Source organism: Papilio xuthus, unplaced genomic scaffold, assembly GCF_000836235.2.
Source record: "Papilio xuthus unplaced genomic scaffold, Pxut_1.1 DF827680.1, whole genome shotgun sequence".
Lineage (NCBI taxonomy): Eukaryota > Metazoa > Arthropoda > Insecta > Lepidoptera > Papilionidae > Papilio > Papilio xuthus.
Window position 1 is genome coordinate 6964548 of NW_013530969.1, and position 19137 is coordinate 6983684.

Sequence of the window (19137 nt, forward strand, 5' to 3'; positions counted from 1 at the left end):
TAATAAGGGTGATTAATATTCTTATCTCCAATACAAAGTAAATAATATTCATTTCAAACTTAGGGATTGTATATTGGGTTTATCCATTAAATATAACATGGAATTCCCCTGTACCTGTTTTTCAACTTAATCCTCATAAGCTGTCTGAATCTACAAAGCTCAATGTTTATTCTTTAGTAGATATGTGACTTCATTTATTCCATTCAGTAATTTGTTGATGGTTTCATCATAATACAAGGCAATTCTCTGTTTACTTCCTTGTTGATTGTCTGTCCAGTTTTTGTTGCACTCACTTATAGCTGTTTTTGTTTCAACCATCTAGAAAATAAAAGTATTATAAATCTACATACAGCAGGGTATCAATAAATTATATGCAGGAGATAGATTGTAATACATTCATTTACATTAAAATCATACACAAATATAATAAACATGAAGACATAACTTAAATACTTTAAAAGGAACTCCTATATGTACTTAGATATTTTATATTCACATTGTTAAGTTTACCTGAGTAAATGAATGAACATCTTCGCACAACTGTGCCAACTTTGCTTCCAGTTCTAGGTTTCTATTGTTAACATCTGTATTAAATTTGATGTTGGCCAGACTTTTAGCAACTTGGTCAAAATTCATTGCATATTCCTTCAGATCTATCTTCTCAAATTTTTTCGCACTGTCAAAGCTATGTGATGGCGAACTTGCAACTTCGTTTCTGAGATTTTCAGCATAATTCTTCATAACCGCTATCAGAGATTGCAGTTCCTCCTCAGAATATTGATGTTCGCCTTCATTTTTCATGTCTGACATGACCAAATTGGGAACACTCGCGTCTAGAAATTCTGAAGTAATCGTATGTGTTACAATATTATCCTTTTTGTTTACTTGTGCAACATTTACTTTAGATGCAGCATCAAACATAGTTTTGATCTCTTTCATAATCTTTTGCGATTCAGCAAGTTCTTGGTCTAAATTTTGGGTAATCTTTTGTAATTCGTCCAACTTGACCATATTTGGCAAAAACTGAGCAAAAGCCATGGCATGATCCTTGTAGTTGTAACTCATTTTAATGCAATTTTTTTCAAGATGATGTTTTTAAATATTTTTTTTAAATCTGGTGTAAAAATCAATCCAGTTGGTATTGATAGAAAGATCTTATTATTTTGAACGTCGAGAAAAAGCCTAGAGACTTGATTAACTTTAAGATATTCAATTCAATTTTACACAGCGTTCTCGCTGTTTTCTTTCTGCGTATTTGATGTTTGATAAAAGAATCCAGAAAAATGAAAGGGCCAAAACCCTAAACCACAGACAATATAATTTGACGTTTTACAGTTTTAAATTAAGGATAACTTTGAAACTAAAGAGTATAAAGTCAGATGCTTTTGCCTTCCATTCTTCCATTCGATTGAAGTCAAAGAGTATATATTGAAGTTTGTATTAAAATGGTATTTGAGCAATATTGAACATTAATAGTAGTTAGATTGACGAAAAACATTTTGTACCAAATGAATAATATAATTGAAACTTCGAAAAAAACTCAAACAGTCTTATCCATAGTGTATCTCTTAACGTGGAAACGGCTTTAAAATTATAAAGCTATGAGAAAACTACGAAAATGTACATTTAAATAAATAGTTTACGAGAAGATAAACCAGGTTAAATGAATTTAAAAAAATCATACGATCAACAAGCCTATGCCTTACTAGATAACTTATTTGACTATGTACTCTTTGGTTTGATTAACAAATCTTTATGTCAATGTCACTTTGACAATCATCACAAATTTTTAAATTTACGCTTGCTTGTTATTTACATTTTTAATTCCCAATATTATTAAATCAAACATATTATGGAGTATATTTGTTTTTAAGTAAATAATTACTAATAGTAAATAGTTTCTTTAAGTAGCCAATATTGGACTTTTGTAGTTGGGGGCCAAGACCCACTCGGGGTCGCTGCGTCACCCTAGTTAGCCAATATTGGATGTTTATATTAAGTGTTTTGGCATTGTTATTTGCGGTCTATAACACTCAGTTATGAAATAAAACACTTCATACTCATAAACTCCATTTAATTTGTTTTAAAGCGACGTTTTTACAATGTATAGTTAGTTTTGTGGGCCTACACAATAAAAATGATTTTAATACATAATTAATAAATAAATAATAAATTAACAAAACATTGACTTCAAACGTTTTTAAGGAAAATATTATTATTTATGCATAAGTTTTTGCACTCATTTTTTAGTTTTCAAAATGACTATCATGACATTAAATTATATTTTATCCAGTCTTTATTAAAACAATATAACACAATAACCTTAGTTGTATTAATGCTAAGGTTAGATTTACTCTTTTCGCAGCCTATTTATCACTGACAGCCAAGATGTTTCTACTTCTAATAAGAGTTTAAAAACACGTAGCTATTACCACAAGTAGATATCTTCATGTTGATACATGGCTGTGTGTGCTGACGAACAGTCTGATTAAAATCAACTTCTGTGTTCCAGAAAATATTCACTCCAATGGTCCAGACATCCTGCTTGTGCACAGGCTATGGAATCATTCCATTCAGCCAAGGTCACAAAGGCAGAAACCCTCAGGATAGCTTTCAAAATGTAACACATTCACTGCCACCAATTAAACTTGCAAGTTCACTTAGACTACCAATCATATTGACATATTGTCCCTATTCCTTTTCTCCAATGCTATGGCTATCCGTGTGATCGCTTCTGCTTGGGTCATGGCAGCTTCAGATATGTGTTTCAGAGCCTCGGCTTGTAGTAACATTGCCTCAGCACTCTTGGCAGCTACACTTGCTCTATGCTCTTCAGCTTTTGCTCGAATAAGTTCAGCCTCTGCGCGTTTTTTCTCTACTTGAATCAACCATTTTGGATACAGACCTATAATGAGAAAAATTAGTTTTACTATTATTATCAGTACTTTTAATAGATAGTAGTTGTTGGGTAATAACTGTCTGCAATCTTGAGGCAAGAGCCTATTCTATGTTATGGATCAGAATCTGGCCAGCTTAGTAAAAAATCAATAAATAAATGAAATAACATAAATGGAGAAAATAATTAAACATACTTTGTATGAGAGGTTCATTTGAATTTTGGTCAGAATCTTCATCAAATTCATTATTTATGTCCATACATTCTTCAACTCTATCTCCATCTAAAAATAGATAAAACAGTTAGGAAATGGGAATAATTATAAAACACTTTCATATTAATTCATTTATGCGACATCCTTAAAAAGAGGTGCAAATTTTTCCTTTGACATATATGGATTGCCTTTTGTAAAACAAAAAAAAAGGTTGAATTTACCTGATAACCTATCACTAGTGTCACTTTGAGCTTTACTGAAATCACTGAAAACATCATCTTGATAAGCTTCTAACTTTATTTCTGGTGGCATTTGACTCTGGAACACATAAATAACTGTCCTTGATAAATCATAGTCTTGTCCAATTCTAGTAACATCCATAAAATGCCACTTCTCTGCCTCTTTGAAAAAAAAAATACTCAAATTTATACTAGAATTGTGTCGCCTTAGCTTGAAAAATTACCCTAGATACAAAAGCATCTTCATTTGACTTCTTTATATGAGAATGTTTAGGCTAAGATTGAGTTAAAAATTATCACATAAAATAGTAACTTACAGACATTGCATTGTTAGAGAATTCACACTTTCTCCTGGCCTTTTTTCTCTCAAAATAGGGTCCCAGTATCACAAGAGCTCTCTTTTCTAGTTTACTTAATGGTGTTATGCCTTTTTTTGATACTGATGTTGATCTCTGTCTCTTGTTTAATATGCTCACTTTGTTTTTAAGTTTATTCTTGAAATCACTCCAGTACTGAAAGTTACAACCACAGTAATGTTAAAAACCGTCAGGTCCTTGGCTCTAAAACTTAGATTTGAACTCCAGCTGTATATTTTCACTTTATTACAGACTTCAATTATTAAAAATAAAAACATTCAGTTTTATCAAAAGTCATCTTGACTCGTGTTGTTAAACAAATAAGCTAAGCCTGTATTTTTATAAGCTATTTAGCAAATTATAGTCAAACAAACCTTACTCCATCCATCTGAAGTCTTTTTAGTGCCCGTGCGACTGTTGTTAAGGGTTTTTGTTAACTCGTCCCATAAACTCTTCGAGGCATGTCGAGCTTCTAAGGAACGGCAATTACCAGTGGCAAATTCAATATGCTGTCCCATGAAGTCTATAAGAGATTTTAGCTGCTCGAATGAGATGTTTCTTGACCGGCTTGTGTTTTCGGTCATTGTTTCTAACAGAATAAAAGGAGCAATTACACTAACTAACCACTAAATAAAGCGTACATAAATCTAATCCAAATCCGGAGCACAAAAGTAAGACAATTTGGCAAGATTACTAGTTTTAAAACCATACAGGCTTAAACTTATACACGGAAAGTTTCGCTTTCGCACAAGATTGACATTCATATGTATACATTTCTGAATTGTCACATTAGAAATCCATTTTCGAAATGTCAAAAAGGTAAGTAAAAGTATACCAGTGTATCATGAACACATTTACTGAATTTGGAAAAAAATAAATAAATTAGTTTTTATATTGTCTTAATTTAATTAATAGTTAAAGGATACTAAAAACTAAGAAATAAAATAAAAACTTAAGAAAAGAGGTTGTTCTACGTTTAATTTTAGCTGAGTTAGAATGCCTCCAAAGGCCTTTTTGTGGTAAATTTGCCCAGTGTTGTCATTTATAGTAATTAATTTACATAATAATTAAATAAAAAAACCTCTTCCTTACGTGAATTTTTACTATTTAGTTTTTAGTAAAGTTTAATAATATATCTAATTAGTCGAAACATTTTTAAAACACTGATTTTTAGCTTACAACAATAACATAACACAGCAAAAAAAATTACATTACAATGGCAACAAACAACACCTGTCTCTCCTGCGCGAGTGTGCGCGGCGCGGAGAAAATTTAAGAAAAAATAAAAAAAGAAAAGAAATGGCAGTTACTAGAGAGAAAGAAAATTGTTCAAGAAAAATTAATGGAAATATACCTGCATTATCGCTCAATAGTGATAATATGTCGACATCGACCGACAGTGACGACGTAGCGGACCCGACATATGAAATTAGGAACATTCGTAGTATTATAAACGTGACCCGTGAAAACATTGATGCATTGAACGCAAAATTTGCTGGTTTCCAGCACCCGCCGCCGTTGTATTTATCCGAATATCAAGAGTTGACGTTGAAGTTGCATAACTTAGAAGGGACTTTACGGGAGTTGTTGCAGTCAGAGTCGCCGGATAGGAGTGAAGAGTGTTCGTTACAGGATGACTCGAAAAAGTATGACACGCTTACGAGGCAGCCGAAGGTGTTCCTTCGGGCGCACCTTCCTAACCAGCAGCGTACGAGTGTGCAGGTGAAGGAAGGTGTGACGCTTCGGGAGGCGCTCTCCAAAGCCCTTAAGCTACGGAATTTAACTTGTGAAATGTGCGAAGTGGTGAGGACAGGCAATAGCCAAGTGATTCCTTGGGATGTTGACATCACCATGATTGATGCTGAGGAGGTATGTCTCGAAGTTTTTGTTATTATTACAATTTCACAAAGTGATCAGAAATCATAAACAAATAGCAAGGGAATAATAATATGGGCTGTTATATATTTCTTTAAGTTTTTGTTTATTAATTAAAGTTCATATTATTATTAACATTTAAAAGAAAATCAACAAGTTGGTAAATAGTTTACTTTTTTTAAAATTGAATTCAATATAAATATAAGGTGAAACAATTGAAGTTGTTTTATATAAAGAGTACATAAGTGCACCATAATTATACAGGAAATTCACTTGATGTAAAATAATACTTTGATAAATTCCATAATTTGGTATATAATTAAAACAGTCATAATCTATAGAATTTATATCTATTTAACTTCTGTTTTAATTAAACAGTCCTAATGTGTAAACTAAAAACTCTGTAGTCAGTTTAACATATAGAGAAACATCATCAATGGGGACTTTTTTGTCAAGGAACTAGTAAGTATTTATGATTTATGTGCTCCAAATCTCTAGCTGTTTAATACTTACACAGTACCTTTTTGCGTACATTTTTTTTCCATCCTTTTCACAGTCTATTAGAATTAATATTTAATCATTTTCCACTGTATACAATATCTTTAACAACAGTTTAAATAAATTAATAATTTTGGTGGCTATCCACGTTTTTGCGATCCCTCTCATACTCTGGAAAGAAAAGGATAGAAATAGTATTTCTTAGTAGGTGTCTCCCTGTTTGTGATATGCATATGTTAATGAAGATTTTTTTATCAGGTAACAGTCCGAACTTTGGACAAGCTGCCGATAATGTCGCACATCTCACACCAGTTTACGCGGAAGACATTCTTTACACTTGCATTCTGTGAGTGCTGCAGGAGGTTGCTGTTTAACGGCTTCTACTGCTCACAGTGCAATTTCAAGTTCCACCAGCGCTGTGCTGACAAAGTACCCAGTATATGTCACCAGGTAAAAAGTTTAATTCAATACAATTTTATTTGGTAAATTACAAGTCATGGAAGTAAAAGTATAAATTAGAAAATTGTATATTCATAATTATTGTAGTTAAAAAAATTACTTATCCCATATTGGTAAATATTATTTTAGCTGCAGTTCTTGTGTGGTATTAAAATTAATTCTTGATTAAATTGTATAAAGCTCAGTTTTATTGGTGATAAAAAATCAAGTCTGTGTGGACATACTCTAAGACTTCCATATCTAAATAAAAATTAAAGTCATGTTACAGTTACTTAAAGGTCCATTAGTGTAAATTTGTTGCAAAGGGTTTTGCTTATTGACTTAACAGTTTCTTTAGCACCTTTGAAATGGTCCAATCTCACATGTGTAACTAATCTGTACCAACTATACTTATGTTGTATTTCAGATGCGTGTGACGGATACATACTATGCAGCGCTGTTGGCACAGAACCCGGAGACGCAGGCGGGCATCCTGCACTACCCCTCTCACTTTGGATACCACCACATGATAAATAGGCCCGACCAGAGCAAGTCAGTGCAATATATTTGTATATCTACAACTATTTACAAATTACAACCAATCTATAAAGTTAATATGACTGTATTATATGACTTTACTAGGAGAAAAGCATAAAAAAACACCTAAAATTGTTTATATTATATTTGAACTAATTGCAATTTTTTTAAAGCTATAAGCGGACCGAAAGTTAGATAGGCATGTAATGGTTGATTTGTGCAGGTCTGTCTCTAAGAAGCTGAAGGAATTTGACACTCACTGGTGAATATTCTTGCTGTAGTCTTTGACATCATAGCACTGATTGTTTTAATAAATAGAAAAAAAAGGCTATAATAGCTTTAAAATTAAGTTATTTAGAATTATTGATTGGCTTTAATGCAGTAATTTATATGTTTTTGATAGTTTTCATATTGGAATTATTATTTAATATGGTTTTGTGTCAGGTCGCAACATCCTCGCTCACTGAACCAGCAGGACCGCTCCAACTCTGCCCCCAATGTGTGCATCAACATGGTGCAGCGTCCCATCACACTTGCTGAACACCAGAGGAAAAACAATCAGGTTTCTGAAGTTACCTAATTTTACAGTTGATGTTTTTATATTATAATCCTATTGCAGCGACTGTTTATATGAATAAATTTAATGACTGTTAGTGTTAGGGCTATATTTTATACGTAAGTAAGTATATTAATTGTTTTTTGTGCAGAGCAACAACTCTCCGCAGTCCAATAAGTACCTGACGTCGGGCAGACACAACAAGGAGGATAAAGATAAGAATGCAGATCAGCACAGCCACAGTACACAGGTATGCTTCAAATTCTCTATGGTAACTGTATGAAGGTAACATTTCTAATAGTTTAAATTCAAAGAAATTCAGGTAGAGTTCATTTTTTAGTAGCAAAAAAGTGGGAAAAGAGTCATCCACAACAAGTTTTAAAAATGTGTTTGAACACGTTATTTTTTTTTTATAACCTGTTATATTTGTGTTATAGTATGTATAATTTGAAATTCCGTGTGCGCATGCGCAGGCCTCCCCGACAGGCACGCTGCGGCCGCGGCGGGCGCGCGCGCGCTCAGCTGACGAGTCGTGGAAGCACGCGCTGTCGCCGCGCGAGAGCTACGACGACTGGGTCATACACGCTGACGAGATACTCATAGGACCTCGCATCGGTATACATACGTCTCATACAATATGCATCATACATTCAACACATCTTTTTCTATTTTACAATAGTATTGTTAAAAAGTACTATTATATTTGCATCACCTCTGTACAATGTCAATTACATATTTTTTGTCATATTGAGTGTATATGTTATGGTGCAGGTTCGGGCAGCTTTGGGACGGTGTACAAGGCGCACTGGCACGGCCCCGTCGCCGTCAAGACGCTCAACGTCAAGACACCCACTCCAGCTCAGCTGCAGGCATTCAAAAATGAGGTCATACACGCATATATGTTTATTGATATATATTATATTATAGATTACCTAAAATCATTTTAAAATGCATAAATTATATATTTGGTTCTTTAATTTGTCACTCGTTTTAGTGTAAAGCCACAAAAGAATGAACGATACTAAGGTTTAAGATCATGGGTGTCGCTTGAATGAGAGTAAATGTTTTCCTATTTAAATGTTCAGTTTATACGATGTATGTGGTGTGTTTGGGGTGCAGGTGGCGGTGCTGCGCAAAACGCGGCACTGCAACATCCTGCTGTTCATGGGATGCGTGTCGAAGCCCTCGCTGGCGATAGTGACACAGTGGTGCGAGGGCTCCTCCCTCTACCAGCATCTGCACGTGCTGGAGACGCCGCTGCCCGTGCTCTACCTCATCGACGTGGCGCGGCAGACTGCGCAGGGCATGGACTATCTGCACGCCAAGAATATTATACATAGGTACGTACGTACGTACACGTGCACTTACAGACGTGTACGTATACGTAAAAGCACACATATGCAGAATCAATGACAATGTTTTCTTTATTTGCATCAGACTTATATTATGTGTGCACTTGTAATGTGTAATGTGTTTGGTGATAAAAATGTATTTCAGGGACCTGAAATCAAACAATATATTCTTGAGAGACGACTGGTCGGTTAAGATCGGGGACTTCGGTCTGGCGACCGCGAAGGTGCGCTGGTCGGGTGAGTTACTGGATTGCGATTGTAAATCATTTTCTAAATATTGTAAATATTATATTTCCGAAAAAATTAACATACCGTGTGTTTGTTAAATATATAAACCTATTGGTCATAGTATTTGTATTATGTGTTCAGAGTCGTCCCTGGCGGGCGGCGTGCAGTGGCAGCAGCCGACGGGGTCGATCCTGTGGATGGCGCCCGAGGTGATCCGCATGGAGGAGCCGGCGCCCTACACCTTCCGCTCTGACGTGTACGCGTACGGCGTCGTGCTCTACGAGCTCATGGCTGGCGAGCTGCCGTACGCCCACCTCAACAACAAGGATCAGGTCACTTTCACATTTGTTTTTATCTTAATAATGCAAAAAGAATCTTAAAGCCAACTGCTTGGCACAGCTATTAAGCCCTTGACTGAACCGGACGATAACATTCTCATTTTAAATATAACAAGTTTAATTTAGTTTTTCATCAATATAATATTGTACTAGATCCTGTGGATGGTGGGTCGCGGTCTGCTGCGGCCGGACCTGCGTCGGCTGCGGCAGGACTCACCGCAAGCGTTGAAGCGGCTGCTGGAGGACTGCATCAAGTTCGACCGCGAGCAGCGGCCGCAGTTCCGGCAGATCCTGGCCGCGCTGGAGGCCATGCTGCGCGCCATGCCCAAGATCACCCGCAGCGCCTCCGAGCCCAGCGTCAGCCGGCACCTGCACGCCGCGGACGGGGCTGACGACTACCTCGCCTACAGCTGCGCCTCGCCCAAGACGCCCGTCAACTTCCAGTTCAACAATGACACCAGCTTCCCCGCTTTCTACGGGTCAGTTTACAAATTTATCTTTCGCAGTATGCACATAACTAATGTTAAAAAGAAACTATTGCTAGACTACGAGTCCAATTTGCACCTAATGTAATGATTTGATAATGTGCATTAGTCATGTTTTGATTTATTGTCACACACATATACACACACACACACACACATTTAAAAGAGATATTTAATTGTAACCAGGACTAATTTAAGATTCAGAGATATTTTAGTAACATGAATTAAATGTATTTCAGAATCCCAGTGCCAAACCAGCGCCATCCTTAGTGTTTGGTGGCGGGCTATGAATAGCCCCCGCCCCCGCCCAGCGATACTCCGCCCCCGCTCTGCGCCGCGCCGCGCCGCGTGCAGCGCTACAGTGTCAATTCAGACCCTCTCCTCTGCTCTGTGTGTGATCAAACTCGACTGCTCGAGAACTTACCACCCAATACTTTGGGTACAAATATTCATTCACTTATAACATATAATTATCATAAAACTATTTGTTGTGATTTTTTGTTATACTCATCGTTCGAATGCATTTGAAGAAGTCAAAAAGTATCAAGATTATCAGTTTACATTTAGTTGTAACAGATGTATATTGATATACTTGAGTCTGAGGAATAGTTTATTTTAAAAATATAACTAATTGTTTGATGAAATCCCGAGTCATAAGTAATTTTATGTTCATATTTTATATTACAAATTGAACCAATAATGTTCAAACCTTTTATAAACTATACACCACAGTTCACTTTGTTACAATCAATGTCAAAAGAAACCATAGTTTTTTTTATTAATAATTCTGAAATCTATAGAGTTGTGTTGTAAATATAAAATAATTAAAAAGTTTGCGAGTGCCTGAATTGTTACACAATGCAATAAATCTTGTTTCTATTTAAGTAAGCGGTGTGACATGGTTTGCTCTAGATTGTACGTTGTCTATGATCTAGTGGAGACGCGCCTTGCGTGTCTGTGGTTCGCGTTACGAACATTGTCTATGGTCTTGCTGAGTGTCGCGGCTCGTATTCAGCTGTCTATGGTATGGAGGATGTGTAAATATTTAGATAGACCATCACAAACAAATTCATAGCATTGAGTTTTTTGTGTTGACTCACACTATTTTCTAGATCTAGATTATTGAATATTTTATTTATTACGAAATTAGATTAAGGCTTTATTTTGACAGTATTTAAAAGCGAATAATTTTCAGTGAATCTTCTATCTTCGTCCATAACTACCATTCAAACGTATAAAAACGCCATAGCTATGTTAACATTTTGTAAGTTTTTAGTTTTCCATCATTAACTAGACTCTATTATATATTTTAAATTTATAACATTTATTTCTGAATATCAATTTGTCTCTGATCGCTGTAGAAAGTATGAAATTATACTTTTTAATATTTGTTTAATTTTTTTTAAAACCATTATTTTGACTTATTAACATCAAAAATTATTTATTGTGTTTAGTCATGTAGGGAATTGAAATTAAGAATCTTTTTTTAATTCATTTTGTTTAAGTTTTATTTTGAGCTACTATTTTGTAATTCGCTGTGATAATGAAATTAAAGAGCGGGAATAACTAGTAAAATGCTACAACTGCATTTTATGGATTCATGGGATGAGTCATAAGTAATTTGTGCTGCAATAAAAAGTGATAAAATTTTTATTTTTGCATAATTATATTTTTGTATAAATCTTAATTGACATTTACATGGAAGAAAATGGCGTTCTCGGTTTGACAGATTGTATTGCCATCAACATATATTTGTTTGAAGTATTATTTGTGTAATTGAAGGCGAGCGGAGCCGGGAGGCGCGCCTCTGTATCATTTATTTGTGACACTGTAAATAACTAATTGTAATGATCGTAGCTTATCTTATTGTTAAGGACTTGTGTATAATTAGTTTTAACGCATAACTACTGATTTTAAGGATACAATAAATTATTGTTTCGATTTAAACATTTCTTTTATTTTTTAATTCATGATTCAATATCGAATATAAATTTTGCATGCGAGACATTTGTTTAAATTGTCTTAATCGAAGAACTAAATGAAATTTTGATTGTCCTCAACAACGTTTCCGTGGTGTAGCGGTTATCACATCTGCCTAACACGCAGAAGGCCCCCGGTTCGATCCCGGGCGGAAACATAAGTTTTGCCTTTGATTTTTTTCGTAACGCTAATAAAAGTCGGAAAAATAAAGAGAATGTAGTGTTTTATTTGACTTTTTTATTCAAAAATAAGTTTGTTACATTTTTAGAATTACACAATCTATATAGCAGTTACAATACATTGTTTTAAAATTTGTAAAATAGACGGTCTTAAAAATATATTATTATCAGCATTCCTAGTCCTCTGAAACTAATTTCTGTTTAACAGCAAGCAATTAAAAGACATGAAAATTTTTATACAATTTAATAATATGACGTCACATTCAGAGGTACATAATTTGTACAAACGCAACATTAAACTCACAATTATAACACAAAATGTTCAACATCAAAATAGCTCAAACAGAAAGTGAAAAATATAGGTTATAAAATGTAATCTAATCATTTTTGTCATCATCAGAATCATCACTGTCCTCATCATCATTAACTGGCGGTCTCTTTTCATCAACTTTATCTATTGTGTTGCTTTTTTTCTTGTTTTTCTTCGGTTTCTCATGCAGCTGGAACTTGGTGACATATACTTTCTTGCCGCCGACTCTAACCTCTTCGGCCATTTTCATGGCGCGCTCCACCGCCTCAGGTTCGTCTAGCTCTACGAATGCCGTAGCTGTAGAAATAAGATGGAATGGTAAGTTACTACTAATAAAAGTTTTTCAGACAGAATAAGAGCAACAAGGATCATGTCTACGCTATAAGTCAATTTAGTAGAAACCTGGATATTAGTGAGACTCAATATGTACCTGTTTTAATAATGTTAGTAACAATCCAACTATCCTAAGAACCATGTAGGCTCAGAATAAATAATTTTCGTGGTGGTTAAAGGTTTGATCCTTTAGGTCAATTTTAGCTAAAAACTTTTTTATTTAGTAAAAACATTAAAGAACATATTCTTACACATGGATTTCTTTCCCTTGATAAGATGTCTTATTCTCCTTATGCGTCCTACATTACTGAACATCGTGCTTATGATCTGTTCGGTGAGTGGGCCATATGTGCGCACCACTGCTGTTGTCTCTGTTGGAGGGAATGGCTTTAACACCCGAATGGTGGTGCCTTCAAAAGATGTGTTGTCTTCTTCTAACGCCTGTAAGTAATAAAAAAAATGTAATATTAATGAATATAAGTTTTTATGTTACTTGATATTGAAATTTTTGTCACTAAAATGTTTCGTAAACTAATGAGGAAATAGCAATTTCAATAACATAAATATTCAATGAAACCTTAAAAAAGACAGGGTAGGTTTTGTACACATGTTTCTGCAGTGGAATCTCACAGTTTACAATTTGCAAACATATTAATATCTTTAGCTCTTACCTTCATAGCATCAGCTGCGGTATCAAAATAAACTGTTGTGTTGAAAACTGGCTTGATACCCTCTGATGGGTAGATTTGTGCAATACTGAAAATTAAATTATTTCTCAATGTTAGATCACCGCATATTTTATATATACTTTATATTTTTTTATTAATACTTATCACACTGCACTCAATTAGGATAGTATTTGACTTTTATGCTAGCACTTATTGTAATTTTTAGACTTGAAAAATATTGAAAAAAATTGGAACATGTCTTGCATAGCCTCTATGTTGTCATCTTACTAATATTATAATTGCAAATGTTTAAATCAATGGGAATGGATGGATGTTTGATAGAAGGTATCTCCAGAACAGCTGAATGGATCTCGATGAAATTTGCCATTCATATCGAACATAGCCTTTAAGAACACACTGACTACTAATTATGTTTTTTTTAATTACGCACATACGGAGTCGCGGGCGACCGTTAGTATGTAATCTAAGGGTTAGTATTTTTTGTTTTAGTATTAATTTATTTACTAACACTTTCAACATACCCAACTCTCCGTACAGTTCCACACTGTGCAAAATGTTCAGCTAACAATTTCTTATAGCTCAAAATTATACTAAAAGGTAAGTTTTCTACATTTACAGGATGCATGCCTTTATCAGGGTCATCTTTTCCTTTCTTTCCCTTATTCCATCTTTTTTTCTGCCATTTTTCTTTCTCTTTACTTCCTTCAATTTCAGCTTTAGTCTCTGCTTCTGGTTGTTTGTCTCTTTTTTTGTTAATTTTGTTTTTCTTTCGTTTCTTTTTGTCAACTACAGTCATTTCATCAAGGAGGTTTGATAAAGTGTGTGTGTTATCTCCAATACTAAGGTTTTCAAGATTTCCTGCTATGACCTCGGGTTTATTTTCATTCTTTTTATACTTATCTGAGTCAATTTCAGTTTCATTATTTTGTGCATTTGTGATGTTTTTCTTTTTCTTAGCCTTTTTAGGTTCAACTGATGATTTGTTATCAGTTGTGGATGTACCAACATTTGTATCAATTTCTTTATGTTGTAATTTTTTCTTTTTATTATCAGTTGTTTCTTGACTTTTGTTTATCAGATTTACATTTTCAATATTGCTATCACCTGATTCTTTACCTTTAATGTTTTTCTTTACTTTTTTATTTATCTTCCTTTTTGTAGGATCACTATATTCATTATCTAATTTTTGTAATATGTTCCTTTTCAAGTTCATAGTTTTGTCAATTGAATTTGATGTAATATCTTCCTTCTTCATGTCAACATCATCATTTTCTACTCTATCTTGAGACTTATTCTTCTTTTTTTGTTTTTTCCTGTTATTCTCGTTATTAATTGTATCTTGTTTATGAGTTGTTATATCTGACTTAGTTTTTTTAACAACCACCTCTTCCTTGTCATCCAACATAAAACTAACAGACTTGTTCCTTTTTTTAGGTTTTATTTTCCCCATTTCTGTATTAACTACACTCTCCGAGTTATAACTGACTTGTGCTGATTTTACTTTATCTTTTTTTCTAGCATTTTTATTTAAAACATTGTTTAACGGTTGGTTTTCATCTGTATTTTTTTCACCTGTTTCACCTACTGTGTTTGATGTTACTAAATTTGATTTCATTTTTTTTCTTTTCGACTTCCCAAGTTTGTCCTGTGTAGATATTAATTTAACATTTGTCTCGGCGGCACTTTTATACAAATGTGCAAAATTCATTGTTAACTAAGTTATTTCAGCGTTGCGATTTTAAAAACAGATTAACACATTTAAATATAACTAAAGACCTACAAGAAAATAGGACTAAAACTAGAAATATCTAAATTGAAAAACAATGTGGTGCAAAACCACATGCGACAATGTTTGACAATTAAATATGACAGCGACAGCGATATTGTGTAACATGACATTAACATTAGACATTTATCAATGTTGTCTGTCGTGTGTTATTTTATTTTCTTTATTTATTAACATGGCAGACTTACAGCTAATAAGTAACAATAATAGATATATGATAAGTTAAAGTACAACCATTTATAAGTCTACTTTTGCTATAATGCATTTCCCTTATTGAAAGGTAAAAAAATATAATGAATTATGTATAAACCAAGTAAAAACTATCAAGTAATACTATTTTATTTAAAATCTATAAATGTGTGACATGTCTTTAAGTCACTAGAGATGAGTTCCTTTTTTTAACTTCAAGCATTTTATTTACATTTAGCAATCAATATTTTATATACTCTTTGTTAGCAATATGCATTATCTATAAAAATAGCAAAGAGTACATATATAAAATAGTGTTAAATATTTTTGGCATCCAATATATTTTAATCTAGCAACACCTCATTACTTTTGCGTTAATTAATGGCGGTAGCGCTTGCGTGATGCCGGTTGTATGTTATTATTACTTCTGAATTGGCGTCTTTTATTGAAAGTTAGCGCCTCGGTTGTTTTCAGCATCTAGTAATCTTGCTGGTGAGTGAAATCTTTATATGTGAAAGTGTTATTGTCCTACAGTGTTAGGGAGTTGTCTAAAACGACCTTTGTGGTGTACGGTTTCGTGAATTTTCCACTCTAAACGCCATGCTTCATGGCGCGTTAGCTTCTTGTTAATGTAGGTACCGTTATATGTGCACCTTGTTTCACCAAAATAAATTCAGCTAATGGTATGGCTTGATGATTTTTAGATTTTACGCGCCAATTTGAGACCTTGTCTTTAACTAATATCGGCGCCAAATCGATGTGCGATACGACACATACACCCATATAGTACTTTAGTATCTATAGCGCATGGCGGGAAATGCGTCGATGGCGGAGCGTCTGTTTTAACTTTCATGTTATTTTATGTTATTACAGTAAAACGTAAAAATGGTTGCCCAGAAGAGAGGTCGTGGCGCCAAAGCTCAAGCCGCGAAAGCTAAGGCGGCAACTCAAGCGGAGGAAGTTCCTCAGCCCGAGGTTGAAGCGATGGAAGGGACTGAAGAAAACAATGGACAAACAGAGTCAGCGGAACAGGGCGACGAAGGCCCCGTGAATGAAGAGACCCAAGAAACACAAGAAAATGACCAGAGCCAGGAGAACGCGGAAAACGAGACCAAGTCCGAAGAACAGAAGGAAGAAAAGGTGGAATCTGGTAAACTGTTGGTTGAAAACCTGCCATCAAGCTTTCTCTTTGACTATCAAGAAAAACTTAAAGAGATATTCTCAAAACATGGAGAAGTTATCAACGTAAAGTAAGTCTATGTTATTTTATATATATTTATACAAGGAAATATTATTTGTTAACATTCAAATATCAGTCCCAATATTTCTTGTTGATTTAATAATTTGTTAAAGTCAAATACTTTAATCATAAGTTGTAAGCTAGTTATAAATTTCCGTTGGTGTTCCATTGTGCAAATTCACTTGGAGCCCCACCGTGCAAACGGAGTATTAACAAGAGAAATTTTGTTTGTTTCTAGACGTGGTCCAATCATTGTTACTGAACTGACCACAACTCCGACATTATCGGCTATAGTCGAATTCAAAAACAAAGAATCTATGGAAAAGGTAAACAAAAGCTTATTAACTTTATTTTGTTATTACAAAGAGACTTTAGCTAGTTAATTTAGTACAATGCAGCGTCTTCTTTGAGACACCAAAGTGGCGCAATAAAATTAACGCTAAGATTTTTTTCCAAATTTCCTTTAAAAGTTTTAAGTCCTCAAGTTACATATGACTATTTGAATGTTTCAAATGGCTGGTCTTCTACTGCAATCACTGATGGTTTGGTACCTTTCATGATTTTATGTTAATTATCAAAATTTTACAGTATTTTTCATTTGGTTGTAGCAGATCAGCTGATATGATGTTTTTTTATTTGTGATGTTCTATGTTGTTTATGTTTTTTTATCTGCTGTGGTGAATGTATTATTTATATAACAATTAAATAGATCATCTTAAATTAAAAAAAAAATTACATGAATAAAAAAAATCTAAAATTTTTATTGATATTTTTTACTATTGATATAAAACTGTGAAGGTTGTTTTGAGTATATATGCTAAAAAATGCCCTCATATTGAGATCAACCTTGTTTCTATTTTTAAATAAGTGTGTCAGTTTGTCACAGTTATGTACCTGTTGACCTTTAGCTAAGTTATATGAGTTAACAGTTCTAAATAACTGCATTTACCACGGTAGAATGTCTTGAACTGTATATCAAATATATTTTGTTATTGATGTTGTCAGAGTTTTATATAACTCTAATTTGATACTATTTGTAATGAATATTGAAATTTTTAATCACCCTTTGGATGTTTATTATTATTTAATAAACAAAGGTAAGCTATAAAAATCACTTACCCTATGAATATAAAATATGTTTCTAAATTTTGAAGAAAGTTGAGAAAGATTAAAATTTTGCAAAACAATTTAAATTCAAAATTGCCAAGTTTACGGTGAAAGTAAATATTATAAAATAAAAATTATAAAGGTTTCCTAAGGACAGGGGTGACCAATGTTCTATATTTAAAATGACAAATTTATATATGCTAAATATACATAATTATTGTACAAATATAAAAATATTAACTTTACATCAGAGGTTAACAACCTATGAGTAACTCACGGATTACTGGAAAGGTTCAAGTGACTTTAGATCCAAAACAAACAATTGAATTGAGTCTTTGCTAGACACTGTTACTTTTAACCTAAGGATGCAACATTGGTAACCCTTGGCTATGTGTGTGCGAAGTGGTATGTGTGTGGGGCGCGTGTACAATGTAGCGTTGTGCGCAGGCGCTGTGCGAGGACGGCGCGGTGGTGGAGGGCAGCGCCATCTCAGTGGCGGCGGAGTCCCGCGGGGAGACGGCGGTGCTGGTGGGCGTGCCCTACGAGGCCAGCACTGACTACGTGCGGCTGCTGTTCGCGCAGTGCGGCGATGTCTCACACATACACGAGTTCAGCAAGACCAAGTACAAAATATGTAAGTAACTAATGTTGAAACTACTAACTGTTGCACGCGGTTCCGTTCGTGCGGAATTGAAAAAAATAACTGTGCCAAATTTCAGCGAAACCCGTTGAGCTGTTCTGGAGATACCTAATAACAAACATCGCATTCGCCTTTATAATATTAGTAAGAAGTAAGATTTAATCTTATCTAAGGATTCATACTTTAGTAGCTTGGTGTACATAAAGTGAATGTATTTGTTGTGTAGTGCGCGTGACGTTCTTCGAGAAGGAGGCTGCGGAGAAGGCGCTGAAGCTAGACCGCGAGCTGCGCATCAACGGTTTCCTCGTCACCATCACCAAGTTCCGCGACGAGGAGGAGCAGAAGGCGCATGCCGCCAACTCCAGCAAGGTAACCACAGATCACCGAACAATATGGAGGAGTTGGATTATATCAAATTTGTAGAGTGATTAGGGCTTAACCATGCTGGCCGAGTGTGGGTTGGTGATGTAGGAACAGTCACAGTTCACAGTCATCGTGATTTTGTTTAATATGTAAACAACCATTACATATTAAAATCTGAATACTAAGTGATATTGTTTATACGACGGCTGACCAAGACTTTATAATGATATTTGTGTTGCAGAACAAGCGGCAACACTCGCAGCAGGGCGCGCGGGGGTCGGGCGGGGGCGGGGGCGGCGCGGCGGGCGG

General features: G+C 34.6%; 5 protein-coding genes and 1 non-coding gene across 7 annotated transcripts in view; 3 read left to right on the forward strand and 3 right to left on the reverse strand.

Moving 5' to 3' along the window:
• Positions 1-156: 156 nt before the first annotated feature.
• Positions 157-1284, reverse strand: LOC106117006 (uncharacterized). Its single transcript, NM_001312355.1, is given in 2 exon segments — positions 157-318; positions 511-1284. Coding segments are annotated over 2 exon segments (714 nt in total). The 5' UTR covers positions 1066-1284; the 3' UTR covers positions 157-159.
• Positions 1285-2247: 963 nt separating this feature from the next.
• Positions 2248-4539, reverse strand: LOC106117035 (uncharacterized). 2 transcript variants are annotated; one of them, XM_013311105.1, is made up of 6 exons: positions 4330-4539; positions 4080-4228; positions 3667-3861; positions 3332-3428; positions 3093-3179; positions 2248-2905 (listed from the first exon to the last, which is right to left on the reverse strand). In XM_013311105.1, the coding sequence occupies exons 1-6, from the start codon at positions 4412-4414 to the stop codon at positions 2673-2675; spliced, it is 846 nt and encodes a 281-aa protein (XP_013166559.1). In that variant the 5' UTR covers positions 4415-4539; the 3' UTR covers positions 2248-2672. The 2 variants fall into 2 exon arrangements, with proteins under 2 accessions (XP_013166559.1, XP_013166560.1); XM_013311106.1 differs by having other exon boundaries at positions 4080-4539.
• A 395-nt stretch (positions 4540-4934) lies between these two features.
• On the forward strand, positions 4935-11223 carry raf (raf kinase, effector of Ras). The gene is made up of 12 exons (XM_013311719.1): positions 4935-5574; positions 6337-6528; positions 6944-7068; positions 7498-7615; positions 7761-7859; positions 8083-8224; positions 8381-8493; positions 8729-8949; positions 9107-9198; positions 9331-9521; positions 9681-10006; positions 10252-11223. The coding sequence occupies exons 1-12, from the start codon at positions 5005-5007 to the stop codon at positions 10280-10282; spliced, it is 2220 nt and encodes a 739-aa protein (XP_013167173.1). The 5' UTR covers positions 4935-5004; the 3' UTR covers positions 10283-11223.
• An 853-nt stretch (positions 11224-12076) lies between these two features.
• Positions 12077-12149, forward strand: TRNAV-AAC (transfer RNA valine (anticodon AAC)). Its single transcript has one exon. It is a non-coding gene; the product is annotated as a tRNA-Val (tRNA).
• A 251-nt stretch (positions 12150-12400) lies between these two features.
• Positions 12401-15364, reverse strand: LOC106117434 (ABC transporter F family member 4). The gene is made up of 4 exons (XM_013311744.1): positions 14025-15364; positions 13486-13570; positions 13066-13255; positions 12401-12778 (listed from the first exon to the last, which is right to left on the reverse strand). The coding sequence occupies exons 1-4, from the start codon at positions 15209-15211 to the stop codon at positions 12549-12551; spliced, it is 1692 nt and encodes a 563-aa protein (XP_013167198.1). The 5' UTR covers positions 15212-15364; the 3' UTR covers positions 12401-12548.
• A 471-nt stretch (positions 15365-15835) lies between these two features.
• LOC106117485 (nucleolin) overlaps positions 15836-19137 on the forward strand; it is a 5145-nt gene continuing 1843 nt past the window's right edge. The window contains exons 1-6 of the mRNA XM_013311829.1: positions 15836-15970; positions 16352-16728; positions 16957-17044; positions 18273-18459; positions 18692-18834; positions 19070-19109. Of these exons, the coding sequence (XP_013167283.1) occupies positions 16364-16728; positions 16957-17044; positions 18273-18459; positions 18692-18834; positions 19070-19109 (823 nt within the window). The 5' untranslated portion in view covers positions 15836-15970; positions 16352-16363. The remainder of the gene's footprint in view (positions 15971-16351; positions 16729-16956; positions 17045-18272; positions 18460-18691; positions 18835-19069; positions 19110-19137) is intronic.

Bases quoted from the DNA above. Each gene is read 5' to 3' on its own strand.
- LOC106117434 (XM_013311744.1), bottom strand. From the start codon at position 15,211: ATGAATTTTGCACATTTGTATAAAAGTGCCGCCGAGACAAATGTTAAA. The intron at 13,571-14,024 runs GTATGTTGAAAG...TTTAATTTTCAG, and splicing joins GGAACTGTACGGAGAGTTGG to TATTGCACAAATCTACCCAT. The intron at 13,256-13,485 runs GTAAGAGCTAAA...TATTACTTACAG, and splicing joins CCGCAGCTGATGCTATGAAG to GCGTTAGAAGAAGACAACAC.
- raf (XM_013311719.1), top strand. From the start codon at position 5,005: ATGGCAGTTACTAGAGAGAAAGAAAATTGTTCAAGAAAAATTAATGGA. The intron at 5,575-6,336 runs GTATGTCTCGAA...TTTTTTTATCAG, and splicing joins CCATGATTGATGCTGAGGAG to GTAACAGTCCGAACTTTGGA. The intron at 7,860-8,082 runs GTATGCTTCAAA...GCGCATGCGCAG, and splicing joins AGCACAGCCACAGTACACAG to GCCTCCCCGACAGGCACGCT.
- LOC106117035 (XM_013311105.1), bottom strand. From the start codon at position 4,414: ATGGTTTTAAAACTAGTAATCTTGCCAAATTGTCTTACTTTTGTGCTC. The intron at 4,229-4,329 runs GTTAGTTAGTGT...AATCTCTTATAG, and splicing joins TATGTACGCTTTATTTAGTG to ACTTCATGGGACAGCATATT. The intron at 2,906-3,092 runs GTATGTTTAATT...TTCTCATTATAG, and splicing joins AAATGAACCTCTCATACAAA to GTCTGTATCCAAAATGGTTG.